We start from the raw sequence: 15,716 nt of genomic DNA, 5'->3' as shown, positions 1-15,716 counted from the left end.
TCTGCCTTTGTGAAGCGCTATGAGATGACTTGTTGTTGTAAATATGCGCAATACAAATAAAATTGAATTGAATTGTTAACTTTGAACTCTTCATTTGCTGTAGAGATTCGGTGAAATGAGGAGCTGCACAAAACAGCTTGTGGATGGCACTGAATGGGACAATTAGCATGAACACCCTGTAGTTTTCCAAAGTTTGACATGAAGTATTCCGATTTTTTTTTTGTCTAACTGAAAGAAAACACAGACAGTAGCCACTTGGAGTGGACATTTTCCTAAGTGTACTAGCTTTTTCTGACCATATGGATACAGTGGAACAAACTGCAATTCTCCTGTAACACATCTGTTGACAAACTTAAATGACAGCACTCCATCATTTACAACTTTTTTAACTTTCAGGAACATTTTTCTTCTTTTTCTATCTACCATCTGTTCACTTCCTATACTTGTGTCCTTATATGACTCTAAGCTGCCAGTATGTGCACTGCAGAAAAGCTCGAACACTAAAAATATACAATAAACAGGAAGATTCAAAAGAAGTAGCAAAGAATCCGTGCAGGTAAATAAGATTGGCATATCCTGACGCGGCACCAAGCTTCAGCCCACGAAGGTGTCTGTGTGAGGAAATAGGTGTGGGTGTTTTTCATTATTCCCTGCTGGTGTGTGTTTGAAAAGCATGTACTGCAACATGAACACCTCACAGGAGTTCCCCATCAGGCCAAGGATGCTTTTAAACCTAAGAGGCCGACTTGCTGGAACGTCGCACCTTCTTGTCCTGGAGGTCTGTAGAGAGCTCATAGCTGTCAGATAGAGCCTTGCAGCGTTTGCTCTCCTCCTCCTCTTGCTTGCGTAGCGCCAGGCTGGCCGGCTGGTGTCGACTGCGCTGAGCCCAGGCGAGGCTTGCTGGGCTGGGGGAAGAGATGGGAGAGCTGCCCTGAAGGAGGAGAGGGGAATAAGTCATAAACATAGTTTTTAAAAATTTGTTCGTTCAGTGGACGCTGACTGAGTGTTTCATGTCTATGCAATGATGTTAGCATATGACATAACAGATTTAGCATATTGATGAGTTGAAACAAGTAAATACACACATGGACAAAATTGTTGGTACCCCTCGGTTAATGAAAGAAAAGCCCACAATGGTCACAGAAATAACTTGAATCTGACAAAAGTAACAATAAATAAAAATTCTATGAAAATTAACACATTGCTTTTGAACCGTGATTCAATGGAATTATTTTGAAAAATAAACTCATGAAACAGGCCTGGACAAAAATGATGGTACCCTTAACTTAATATTTTGTTGCACAACCTTTTGAGGCAATCACTGTAATCAAACGATTTCTGTAACTGTCAATGAGACTTGTGCACCTCTCAGCAGGTATGTTGGTCCACTCCTCATGAGCAGACTGCTCTAGTTGTCTCAGGTTTGAAGGGTGCCTTCTCCAGACGGCATGTTTTAGCTCCTTCCACAGATGTTCAATAGGATTTAGATCAGGGCTCATAGAAGGTCACTTCAGAATAGTCCAATGTTTTCCTCTTAGCCATTCTTGGGTGTTTCTAGCTGTGTGTTTTGGGTCATTATCCTGTTGCAAGACCCATGACCTGCGACTGAGACCAAGCTTTCTGACACTGGGCAACACATTTCTCTATAGAATACCTTGATAGTCCTGAGATTTCATTGTACCCTGCACAGATTCAAGACACCATGTGCCAGATGCAGCAAAGCAGCCCCAGAACATAACAGAGCCTCCTCCATGTTTCACAGTAGGGACGGTGTTCTTTTCTTGATATGTTTCATTTTTGCGTCTGTGAACATAGAGCTGATGTGCCTTGCCAAAAAGTTCCAGTTTTGTCTCGTCTGTCCAGAGGACATTCTCCCAGAAGCTTTGTGGCTTGTCAACATGCAGTTTGGCAAATTCCAGTCTGACTTTTTTATGATTTGTTTTCAACAATGGTGTTCTCCTTGGTCATCTCCCATGAAGTCCACTTTGGCTCAAACAACAATAGATGGTGAGATCTGACACTGATGTACCTTGACCTTGGAGTTCACCTTTAATGTCTTTAGAGGTTGTTCTGGGCTCTTTTGTTACCAGTCGTATTATCCATCTCTTCCATTTGTCATCAATTTTCCTCCTGCGGCCACGTGCAGGGAGGTTGGCTATAGGCCTATGGATTTAAATTTCTGAATAATAGTGCAAGTGGAATCACAGGAACATCAAGCTGCTTGGAGATGGTTTTATAGCCTTTACCTTTAACATAACTATAATTTTCTTTCTAGTCTCCTGAGACAACTCTCTCCTTGGCTTCCTCTGGTCCATGTTTAGTGTGGTACACACCATGGCACCAAGCAGCACAATGACTACTTGTAACCCTATAAATAGGCCGACTGACTGATTACAAGTTAGTAGACACCTGTGATGCTAATTAGAGGACACACCTTGATTGATCATGTCCCTATGGTCACATTATTTTCAGTCTTTTCTAGGGGTACCATCATTTTTGTCAAGGCCTGTTTCATGAATTTATTTTTAAAAATAATTTTGTTGAACCATGGTTCAAAAGCAATGTCTGATTTTCATTGCTTAATTTTCATTGAATTTTTATTTACTATTACTTTTGTCAGACTCAAGTTATTTGATGCAGTCGTCGATCTCAATCTGTAGTCGCTCTGTGATCTGAGCAATGTGCCGTTCACAGCACTATCTGACTGGTTACACGTCATGAGTAACAGACAATCAACACTGAAGGATAAATGTTGAATAGTTCTACTTTAATTTAACATGTAAAACATAAACAAAGATGTCAAGAATTTCATTTTTACTGCAAAAGCATGTCTAACTATAATTTATTGGTCTAAATATTATTAATCAGTACCTACCATGAAAAAAATAAAAATTATTGTCATGGGTGTAGTTTTGAACAGCACATTGTTGAATGTCAGATACTTTCCTGCATTCTTGTGTCATTTCATGCACCAATTAATGCCTTTTTCACATGAATTTATTGGGGGAATGTGTTTATTCATATAAAGGAAAGCATGAAACTCAGACACAATTTCTACGGTTTAAACTATCTTTTGCATGTATATATTTTTTATCCGCCCAATTAAAGAAAAAGTAGCCCAACTGGGCAAAAACACCCAGTATGGAGACACTGGGGTGATACTCCTCATCGCAAACTTCATGCACCTTGAATGGCAGCAGACCTGTTGTGGTGTGTTTTGGTTTTAGGGCCAGTACCTGCTTGTGTATGTGAGAAGCTCCCAGGGGCCCGCTGGAGGAGGTGGAGCTATAGGGGTCGCAGGGGCTGGAAAGGGGGCTGTTGCTATAGCGATGGAAGGGAGGCGGATGGCCGAAGGATGAATCAGAAAAAGTGAGCGCCTCCGGACACTGAGGGTCACCCTCCACACTGAGAGAGAGAAAGAGGGAGCGACAGAGAGACAGGATTATTTATCTGTTGATGCTGCTGATAGAAGGTCAAACTATTTGTTTCCTGTCGTGTCAGAAGAAACGAAGCAAAAAGTGGGAGACAAACAATAGCATAGACAGGAGGAGGAATGGAAAGTTGATCTAAATAACAGAGAACAGAATTAGGATGAGGAGGAGGATGAAAAGAAAGAATGGAGAAAGGATGAAAATAACAGAGATGGGGAAGAGGAGAAGATGAATGCATAGAGGAGAAAAAGAGGATGACAGAGAGGAAACAAGAGAAGAAGAAGAGGATAAGAAAGGAGTAGAAGAAGAAAGTGGTGGCAATAGGAGAGAAAAAATGGTAGAAGACAAGTCAGCAACTAAACAGACTAAATAGGACTAAACCAGAACAAACCAGATTCAAGGATGGATCGAATCTGACAAAGTTTACTGAACCAATCAGCCAAAGTGGAAAAAAAACTCCAACAAGACCAAATCAGACTTAACTGGCATAAATCAGACTAGACTGGAACAAGACAAAATAGAACAAAAATATCAAACAGACTGAATCAGACCAAACTGGAATAAACCAAAAAAGACAAAGAGAATTTAACCAGAAAAAGGGGGATAAACCAGAATAAACAACACCAGACAAAACAAACTGGAATACTCTAAGGAATAAACTAGACTGACTTGGACTATACTAAAGAAGAAGAAAACAGATAAAAACACTCACAAAACCAAACCTGCACCAAGTTATACTAAAGTAGTTAAGACCAGACTCAAGCCAGCTTAACAAAAGAAGCTAAAACAAACTAAAATAAACTAAACCAAACCTTACAAACTAGAAAAAAAAATAAATAAATACCGCAGTGGATAAGATAGGATAAGATAAGATATGCCTTTATTTATCTCACAGTGGAGAAATTCACAATCAATCAATCTAGATTAAATTTGTCAGTTTAAACTAGACTCAGTGGATGAATAAAACAAGCTAAAGTGAATTTGACAAGAAAAATGGAATAATCCAGAACAAACTGACCCAAGCCAGACAAACTGCAACAACCCATACTAATCAGCTCAATCTAGACTAAATGGGAGTAAACCAAACTGTAACCACACAAACCAAAAAACAAAACAAACAAAAAAAACCCCCACAAAGCTGAATTTACTTGAACAAACCAACCAACCAATTTAAACCAGACTAAACTGAAACAAATCAAACACATAAAAACACCGGACCAGCTGCATCAGGCTAGACCTAACTGGACCACACCAGACTTAACTAGACACAAGAAATGAATCAAATATATATATATATATATATATATATAAATGGGGGATTATCCTGAATAAACTGGCCCAAAACAGAGAACTAGAACAAGAGTAGACTAAACTATACGAACTGGATCAATCTAGACAAAATGGGAATAAACCAAATTTGACCGAACGAGACTCAGCTGGACTAAATTACACTTAGTGACAAGTCAAATGAGACAAGGTCAGCAAAGCCAGAAAAAGTGGAACAAACCAGAATGAAACTGGATCAGAAGAGCCTAGAATATGTTGAACTGAACTGGACCAAAAGGCAGACCAAGTGGGTCATACTGGACTTAACTGAGCCAAAGCAGAAATATATGATATAACTCCGTCTGATCCAAACCAAATACAGGTAAACTGGCATAAAAATTGGATTAAACTGGATTGACTAACGAAAATAAACCAAAATAAAATCAAATAAAAGTACACTCAACCTGAATGATCATGATTAAACCAGAGCAAATACAATAACTGCACCAAATAGAACTAAACTAGACTAAATACAATCTAACTGGATCAAATCAGACAGATGAAAACAGAATAAACTGGATCAAACTGGACCAGAATAAACCAGTCCAGTGGTCAGCTGACTGCTAAACATCCATCATCATTTTAACATCCTCGGAGAGACGCTGTCAGCAGCTTCGCCTGACACATGGATTACTACTAACAGAAACACTGAGAACGATAGGTGATCAATCAACTTATTGATGAGTTTAAGAGCAGATGAGAGCGGAGAGAAGAGGAAGAATCTGCGTGATGGATAGTTTGTGCCTTTCATCATCAAAAAGGCTCTTCATTTTTAATCTAAGACACCCGTGAAGCTGGCAGGGAAGCTCACGTGGGCACTGCCAAGCTAACACGCACACGCACACACACACAGAGTCACATGAGGGTGACTCACGGCTAGCAGCAGTGTGTCTTTGAGTGAATGTGGGTGTGCAGTGTGTGTGATTGTGGGTGTTCAGTGTGTTGTGTTTGTGAGAGACGCAGCATGAGTGTGTGGGAGACAATGTGTGCGTGTATTTGCACACAGCTATCTTTGTGAGGACAGATTTGAGTTTTAGACCTTGGGAGTGAGGACATCTTGTTGAAGGTGAGGACATTTAAAGGGCTGTTTGAGGGTTTAGACTTGGTTTCAGGGTTCAGGTTAGAATCAGGTTCAGGTTTGACATTTCTCCGTGATGGTCAATCTTATACAACCTGGGACTGGGCCGTACCTGTTTTTGCAACACAACCTCAATGCCATTTTTGGTGGCCAACTTTGGCATGTCCACTGAAGATTCCTCCTGGTACTGCTGTGATGAAAATTGATACAGTTTTGATGTGCTACATCAAATTTTGTAGAGCCTCAGTTGAGAATTTGTAGAAATAGCTCAGTGATATCAGTGTCACTGACTCACTGTTATAAGGCTGTTATTTTTCTCTAATTTACTGTTTGACTCAGCCGGAAGTGTAATTGTCATTTTTTGCTTTAGTTTTTCAGATTTCACTCTGACCTGGTAATGAGGAGAACGTGACTTAGTGTTTTATGAAATTCGACTAAATGTGTCTGTGATCCGTAAAGCCCCAGGTTGTTAATTTTAGACTTACTGCTGTGGAGCTGTGACTGGTTGGATTTGGAGATTTTATTTCCAGTGGTGTTGCCGGGGGCTGAATTTCAGGAATTCTATTATGCTCTTTTAGAACAGAGGCTGGTTAAAAAATGTGAAAGTAGTGAATGACGTTACCGCTGTACTGTGTTGTACGTAAATGCACGTTATTATTGAACGTTAATGATGGGCCTCACAGTCATCTGGCTGCTGAGTGTAGTGCTGTTTTCATTTGCACTTGAAAATTTGATATTCGAGTTATAGTGAATGAACTTGATCTAGCAGATGTGGGGTGGTCACTGGGATGGCCAGTTGGGTTTCATATGAGTGGCTTTGCCTCCTAGACATAATTCCAGTTCTATGTGAGTGCAGGAGACAGAACAATGGAGATTTGTTATGTTAGCCTATATGTTGATGTTACGTTGTTGTTGGTGATGTTTGAGAGAAAACTGCTACCGGATGAGGACACAGAGAGAAAAATGGTGCACAGTCTCCTCTTACTTTGTCAAGGCCACTCAGAAGTATCTATTGTGAAGTAGGTAATGTTTTCTCTACCTGCACTAACTCTCCTATATATATATATATACACACATATACAAACAATATATATATATAAATATTGTTCGTGCTGCAAGGTGACTCGGTGGTTAGCACCGTTGCCTCGCAGTTCTTCCCGTGCAGCATGGGTTCTCTCTGGGTTCTCCGGCTTCCTCCTACACCGCCCAAAAACATGCTGAGGTTAACTGGTGATTCTAAATTGTCCATAGGTGTGACTGTGAGTGTGCTTGGTTGTCTGTCTCTAAGTGTGGGCCTGCGATAGACTGGCGACCTTTCCAGGGTGTCCCCTGCCTTCACCCTAAATCAGCTGGGATAGGCTCCAGCCCCCCACGACCCAAGTCAGGATTAAGTGTGTATAGTAAATGGATGGATATTGTTCGTATAATATAATTCATTAGGTAAATTTGTCATTTTCTAAATGTGTATTTATTTGTATTTGAGTTTGTTTAAATGCCCTATACTGTGTCAATAAATAAAGAAACGAATAATATAAATAAATGAATAATGTCCTGTCATATTCATTTTTAATTGGGTCCAAATATCCGGAGCCCAGATATTGCTGTTCGGACCAGCGCTAGATGTTACCTAAAATTAATTAAATAGCCCACATATATCGGTATCGGTATCAATTGATATCAAAATCAGAAATTGAGAGTTGGACAATATCGGCATATCAGATATTGGCAAAAAAGCAAATATCAGACATCCTTAGTTTTCTCTGTTGCAAACAGCAACAAAAAAAGGTTCTACAATGTTGGTTCTTACAGTCTTATAGTCGTTCAAAGCACAATGAACAAGAAAAAAAACAAGGTGTGCATATAGGCACAGATTTTAAAAAATGCTAGCTGAGATAAAATGCTGCCAGTACTCAACCCATGAGAAACATTAAAGCGCTGCAAGCTCACAGCTGAAGGTCTTTTACTTCATCACAAACCTCTGAACAGCAACGTTTTGGAGGGTAAAATAATTCCCCAGCTGATTAATTTAGACTCTGGTCCCAGGGGAAAGTTCCTGTCTCTGGATCTGGAGCTCCTGAACTACAGCCGCTGGCCTCACCTTCTGCATCCTGCTGCCCCCACCATGATGCCTCCTGTTACAAAAGGACAATAACGTCTAATAACTTGTTTAACTGTAAACTAAAATTTTTTAGTTTTTTTTCCCCTGCGGGGGTTTTCGGTTCCTTCCCACTGTTGTGGACTGCTTGCGGACTGCTGAAGCTTATAGGGAATCCAGATGTTTTGGATTGTTGGGTGTTTCTGTCTCTGCCTTTGTGAAGCGCTATGAGATGACTTGTTGTTGTAAATATGCGCAATACAAATAAAATTGAATTGAACTGAATTGAATAATGGAACTGACCCTTAAAGGAAGCAACTGGAGTCCCCTGAACACACTGTCAAGATCGTGAAACCAGTTTGTGACATGGTGAATTATCCTATTCGAAGCTGTCGTTAGAGGACGGTAAACTCTGGCCATAAAAGGATGTACATGCTCAGTAACAACAATCAGACAGGCTGTGGCATTCAAACCACGACTGATATAATAAAACCCAACATCATGACAAGGGGTCAACAGATTACTGCAGATTATCAGCTTGGCTATTCAGCAGTTTACCAGTTATGGGTGTTTGTTTAAAAGATCCCTGATAATAATTTTAAAAACAAAATGCTACTTTGGCTCTGCCTCTCTCTCTCCATCTGTAGTGAAAATAGCAACGTCTCACCCACAGTGATATCTAGTTACACATCACGACTAAGAGCCTATCAATACCAAAAGATAAATGTTGAATTAAAACTATGCAAATCCTAATTTGTGGCATTTGGAATTTGTGTTATTCTATATTTTGACACCAATATCTGCATTTTTTCTGCAAATCTAGTCTGCTTAATTGCTAGTTATTGGTATCAGTCCTACACTAATCCCAACTATCAGACCTCTACCATGAGCCTTGACTGTTGGCACCAGGCAGGTCGTCTTCATGGATTCCTGCTGCTGATTCTGACCTTCCATCTGCAGAAATGAAGATTCATCAGACCAGGTTACACTTTTCAACTGGTGGACGATTGCATGAATAGGCAGGTGTTCCTTATAAAATGCTCACCCAGTCAATGTCTCCACAACATGAGTAATACAAACACACACACACACACACACACACAGAGCAGAGAAATGGCTGCGCACATAAATCCCAGCGCGACTCTGCAGTAAAAACTGAGAGGAAGCTACTCTAGATAATTGCTTACTGTCTTCGCTTTCCAAATCCTCTCATCCTCATCATTGTTCTTATCTCCTTTCTGTCACTACCTCTGCTTCTCACTTTTTCTCCCAAGTCCCCTCCTACCACTTCTCATTCTTCCCTCCATCCTTCTTCTCCTCTTCTCTCCTCCTATCACTTCCTTTACTTCCCTCCTTCCTCGGTCCTCCTCATTTTCTCTTTTTGCATATCCTCACTTATTCCCTTCCCTCTTCTCCTCCCTCTCCTCTCACATCATTTTGCCTTGCCTTCTCCTTTACATAATCTGTCCTTTCCTCCTTCTCCTTCCTTTTACTTGCTATCCTCTCCTCAGCCAGCTGAGGCTGAGCCAGCTGCAGGGTTGGACTAGAGAGAGGTGTGTTTGATTTATACTCCAGCCGTGCACTGAGCTCCACGCTGCCAGCTTCCTCTGGCAGGCTGCTGCACGCTGAGGTCACACACAGTAAACTTGGGATGACCCCGACATTGGAGAGCCATCACATCTGTGCCAAATTCTACTTTTTAAAGTTCTGTACCTAAAAGTTGCTCATAATACATTACATCATCTTTTTTTGCAGAAAAGATCTGGGTTTCCATTTGATTCCCCAACCAAAAAAACTAGTTAGCGGTGCCACGAGTGGTTTGCAAGCTTTTTTTGCCCCATTTTTTGTCTCTCAGGGTCATGAGCCATGTGATTAGTGACTGTGTGATCAGAGAATCAATACCAGGGACCCCCACCAGTCAGTGAGAATTTAGGAAAGCCTCTTTGATGAGAGGTGAAACATCTTTAAGAACCAAATAGAGAAATCCAGTTGAAATCCACTTTCGCACTTGCGACTACCGTGACCTGGATGATTGAGAATCAACATAGCCACTTTCACTGGTTGCACCAATGTGCCTGACATTCAACAGCTCTACCTGTGTGTGTCTCTAAATCACTCAGTTAATGCTGAGTTAATCTGACATTTGAATGCCTTGTTGCTTTAAAGTAAGTTCAAAGTCTAGTGACTGAGTCAGCACTTGAGGCTTCTCTGTGCACTGCTGCCTCAAAGCATATACTGATGTGCATTACATATTTAGTGAACATTTGCTAATTCTAGCATCTGTTGATGCATGAATGGCGTTTAGGGTAGTTCGGTAAATTCAAGTGTACTGATGTATTTGAGGTGTTTAGGGAGCATTAGTGAACTGCAATTTAAGAAAAACAACTTGGGTTACACTCTCTCTCATCTAAACTGCATCACTCTCTGCATGCATATCAGTCACACCACGCCACCCACCACCACAAGCAAATTCTCTGCCTGTGGGAAACACTGAGATATGATAAAACAGCCAACATTATGCAATTATTACAGAGTGCAGCCAAGCTGAGGCTGGGAACAGAGGTTCTGAATTTAAAAAAGGCACAATGTCTCCTAGAAACTCATCCTGTGCTGTGACAGGTGCGTGGCTGGAAGAGCAGCCCCTCTCCCTGCAGCGTTTCAGCACCAGGCAGCAACAAACTGAAGCCATGAGGAGTCAGAAATGACAATAATATTCAATACTGCAAATAATATAGCCATATATAGACATCTGCACCTTTGTTATTGTTTACCATCATTTGCATAATATGTTAATAAATCACCAATGCGTACTGGAAGTCACAAAAAAAGTCAAATGTATCGGTCAGCATCAACAAGGGTGGTGTAAAAACTTGGATGCACCTAAATAGAAAAGGTATATATATATATACCAGTGCACTTACTGAGCCCAGTCTACATCACTGCAAAGTAGTCTAGCACAAATCTACTTTTACAACCACAAAAACACAATTCCAGTACGTACAATCCAGTAGGATCACTGTATATATAAACCTGCTGCAGCATGCAAACATGACGACACTCACATGTAAACCTTGGCTCTGCTCGGCAGCTTCTTTTTCCTGTGAAGCCACGAGTCCAGGGGAGACTCACACACATGCACACACACTCTAAGTCAGTTCAATACAACTTTTCATATTTACTCTTCCTTCTGATCTATGTCTGCTATTCCTTTCAGACGCGAATCTAATTTTCATTCACACACAGGAAAACACACTTAACCACATGCCACGGTTCTGTTCCTGCATTCATAGCCAGGGGCGGTAACTAACAACACACTGGTAGCAACAACACACACACACACACACACACACACACACACACACACACACACACACACAAAACAACAACAACAAAAACACAACAATCTGATTGGAAAACAAACTGCTGTGCTATCTGATTTATATGGGTTACAGTGTCAAAGTAATGGTGCCACTTCCCACAGAAACACACGATGATACACACATGCATTTAATAAATCACACACACACACCTACACACACACACAAACAAACACACACACTGCTCCCTACGACCAACAGTCGACTCCACCAATGGACCCAGAATATAAAGACAATCCGCTGCCCGCATGAACAGGAATCTTGAAATAGTCACATCAGGCAACACCGAGTTGATTCTTAGTGGCACCGCCACATTTTTAAGACACGAAGGTTAATTTTACAAAACAGCAATTTCATAATTAATAACCGCTTATGAAAATTTCACAGAACTGTGGTTGCTCGCACTTATACACTTAAACAAATCTGAAAAAATGACTGGATTACTCTGAGGAAAAAAATGGGATGTGAAACACAGACTTTGTTTAGAAAAAAATCATGTTATTAATGAACCAAAAACATATTATTGCCATATATTCACAATGGCCCTTTTTTCTTGCTGTCATGATACTAAATTATTTTTTTGGTGATGAAAGTAAATGTGTCTAAATGTCCACAAGGAGCCCTCAGTTGTACCAAAAAAAGAAGGAGGATACTTCTATTAAAGTGGCCTTATTTTGCAAAATCTAATTTTTCATTGTTCTTAGGCACAATTACCCAGAGTCTAGAGACCCACAAAATATGAGAAAAGTCCATCCCCTCATTTCTTTAGTTTTTCCACAGATCAGTGTGTCTCCAAACAAGCAGATTCTGTTTGCAGCCTGTTGTGATGTCACAACAAGCTTGGCCAGCTCTTTCTCATCTAGGCTCCTGAATTTAAAATGGGATGTGGCTAAAACCAGGGGCACTATAAATATGGTAGAATGACACTGAAATGAAGTTTCAAATATACATTAAATTTATCTTGTTAAAACGTGGCATAACAAGGAAAGTGTAATAATTAAAAAGAACAACAGCATCAGATGTAAACCTCCAATTTCACATGTTTGTAGCTACTAGGTTGCTAATTATTCTAAGAGCCGCATGTGTATGATGCAGACTTTAGTTTGGGCCAGTGAGCAAATTGTTTCACATGTAAATAAACTGTAGCATCGTCACCCACATAGCAGGGGGCGCTGCAAAGAGGGGTTAACCATGTCATGTCAATATTTAGTCAGTTAATCTATGTGCTAAGAAATTACTTACACAAAGGCTCCCCTTCTTTGTTAAATTGTGTTTAGCATTATCTTCTGTAGTTTTTGAGCTTGGATTTAGGAAAATGGTGCAAGTTTTCCATAGGATTGTGAAGTTGACATGCTATTGGAGTTAGCCCTGAAAGCTCGACAGACACTGCAAATTTTAATCAACACATACAATGTGTTCACTGACATGACACAACTGACACTGGCTTCCGTCAAGGTCACCCTCCACCCCACCCTACACTGCTGCAAGGTATATATCTGCTTGGCTTGTTGTCAGCCAATTAAAAGGCCATTATTGGGCGCCCCTGTAGGTCACCTAGCTGAGTGGGCAACCCATGAACACAGGCTACAGTCCCCGACGCAGCAGTCGTGGGTTCAACTCCCACGACCCTTTGCTGCAGGTTTCTCCCCATTCTTCTCCCTCCTTTCCTGTCTATCTCTACTACTCTAAAATAAAGGCAAACGCCCAAAAAATATATAAAAAAAAAAAAAAAAAAAAAATCCATTACCAGTTGCTGTCAGCCCAGAGACATTGCCAGTGGCTAGCCTTGTAGTATTCCTTGGACCTTGTAGTGGGCTACTTCATGGTTTTGGTACTGGAGTTAAGTTTTGCTCTTATTTTTGGTTTTACTCACCATTTAGTAGCATTTTCTTTTGGTGGAATTTTAGGATACAAAACTACTTGGCTACATTTGGGCATTGAAACTACTTTCCAAAAATAAACTACTTGGCAAGTTTGGCAACCAAAAGTACCTGTCTAAATTTAGACACTGAAACTACTTGATAAAGTTTAGACATCGAAAGAAACTATTCAGTTCACTTTAAGTAACTGGACCTGGACTTCGTTTCAGAAATACCAAGTAGTTTTCATACCTACTCAGTTCTGGTGTCTGAAATAATGTACTTGGTTAAGTTTGGGCATTGAAACTGCACGACTAAGTTTAGGCACCAAAACTACCTGATTTAGTTTTAAAAAATCATCATCTGGATTAATATATACCCAAAGCTCCAGGGTGAGTCTACTAGAAATTTTACATGCACTAATTCACATGACTGCAAGAGATTGCCAAAGTTGCAGAGGTTAGTTTGTGATCATCAACAATCTGAATGTATGATAATGTGCCTTCTGGTCTACAAATACCAATGGTGGGCCATCAGGGCCAGCAAGGCCTTCTCTGCTGGCCTAAACTCTATCCGAATCACTGACTTATGTTGTAAAATTGTCCCATTAATCTTTTAACTTTATTCCCAATAGTCTACTCTCTTCATTTCATGGCGTGTCTCTTGTCTGTGGTGCTTCCAGCAGTGTATGTTTATATTAGAGCTTCTTTTTTTTTTAATTCAATCATATGTCAGCCATCATGTGTTGCCAGGGTAACAGAAATCTGCCCTGAGGCCTTAAGAATCAAAAGTGCAGGCACAGGTAGCTTAAAATGCATTGTAATGAAAATGTTGCTTTATATATATATATATATATATGTTGTGAATATTGAGAGTTGGTGGTCCCAGGGCAATCTAGCTGGCCTACGATGACGTCAGCACTTTCATGTCCTCTGATTGGATGGTCAGAGAGCTTAGCCAAAGCTAGTGGTTTCTGTCTGAAGCGACCTGCACAAGCTAAAACTTTATCGTAAATGTATTCGTTTTTTTGTTTTAGTTAAGCAAGCGGACATTCTCAGCCCTACAGCGAATTAAAACTTATGGCAGAAACACAATTGGACAGACCCAACTTTCAGCATTAGTCTCCATGGAGATAAAACAGGACTTATTGTTGGAAGTGAAACGCACGGATTACCTGCTCAATAGAGTGACTGAACCGTTTATGATGAAAGAAAGGAGGATGGATTTTGTGTTCAAATATTCACAGGTATTAATGAGTGAAATATATGTTTTTGTCATTTTATTGGACTGATATTGATGCTCCTGTTGGATGTGATGTGCAGGTTCTCACCAGAAATGTTTGACAGAGTAGTGGGGGGGTCTTAGCAACAATAACTCCAATGTTTAATTTTCAGTAGCTGTTTTCTCTTGATGCCCAAATATTGTCTCGATACTTCATGTCTTACCTTAAAAAACAACAACAACAAAAAAAAGAACAGAAAAACAGACGCGGGCTGCAATTCGATGTGGGACGAGAACAACAGCCATGACAAACGGGAAGTGAGGGCGCAGCAGTGTGAGACAACAGGCAGCGACTCCTCGTGAGACGAGGCTGGTCTCACAGTCTGACACCAGCACACCAAGGAGGAGGGCGAGGAGGGGCAGGAGCATGACCAGATGATTCACTGACCTGAATGTCTCACTGACTCACTTACTGTTTTCAAACCGACAGACCAACAAATACTCTGCTGCTCCACAGGGCCATGAAATACTGCAGAGACTCAGTAACCTGATATTTAAAAGGAGTTTTGGGTTGAATTCATGTGAAGACGGGGTCCCTCCACTGCTGTCAGTTCTTAAACTCTATCTCCAGGTCTTTCTGAGGTATTTGAAATTCAGAAATTCCAAGTTACAGTGTGAGCAGTTTTGAGTCAGGGATCCACCATCTGAATCACAACTCTTCCCACAGATTCAGTTGAGTTGATGTGATGACATGATTATGGTTGCCTGGATACAAAACCTGTCACTTCAACTCAAGATTAAATTCCCAACTTTCTAGTTCCTGCATCCTGATTTCACTCCGATTTTATTCTCAAAGCTGTGACTGAAGGTGGTGACTGTGGGAGGAAGCTGGAGAACCCAGAGAGAACCCACGCTGCACAGGGAGAACATGCAAACTCCATGCAGAAAGATCCCAGGCGTCCTAACCAGGACGCGAACCATGGATCTTTCAGCTGCAAGGCAACGGTGCTAACCACCAGCCACCTTACAGGCCAAAAACATCCATCCATCCATTATCTAAACACCGCTTAATCCGCACTAGAGTCATGGGGGGGCGGGGGGGGAGAGAAAGACAACCAAGCACACTCACATTCACATGTGAGGTTAGTTGGTGATTCTAAATTTTCCATAGGTGTAAGTGTGAGTGTGTTTGGTTGTCTCCAAGTGTAGACCTGCAATAGACTGGTGACCTGTCCAGGGTGTCCCCTGCCTTCACCCTAAGTCGGCTGGGATAGACTCCAGCCGCCCCGCGACCCTAGCGAGGATTAAGCTGTGTATTGATGACCAAAG

The 15,716-nt window shown here is 40.9% G+C and overlaps 1 protein-coding gene across 1 annotated transcript in view; it reads right to left on the bottom strand.

Moving 5' to 3' along the window:
- The window catches only part of LOC103358294 (IQ motif and SEC7 domain-containing protein 2-like), a 216,696-nt gene that overhangs the window by 23,621 nt on the left and 177,359 nt on the right, over positions 1-15,716 (bottom strand). Inside the window, exons 2-3 of the mRNA XM_008283200.1 lie at positions 3,237-3,405; positions 764-931 (exon numbers count right to left, since the gene is read on the bottom strand). Coding sequence (XP_008281422.1) covers positions 764-931; positions 3,237-3,405 — 337 coding nt within the window. The remainder of the gene's footprint in view (positions 1-763; positions 932-3,236; positions 3,406-15,716) is intronic.

This window comes from Stegastes partitus, unplaced genomic scaffold (assembly GCF_000690725.1).
Source record: "Stegastes partitus isolate 25-593 unplaced genomic scaffold, Stegastes_partitus-1.0.2 Scaffold302, whole genome shotgun sequence".
NCBI classification, from domain to species: Eukaryota; Metazoa; Chordata; class Actinopteri; family Pomacentridae; genus Stegastes; species Stegastes partitus.
Note: the sequence above shows the minus strand (reverse complement) of the source record. Positions and strands in the feature narration are given on the sequence as shown.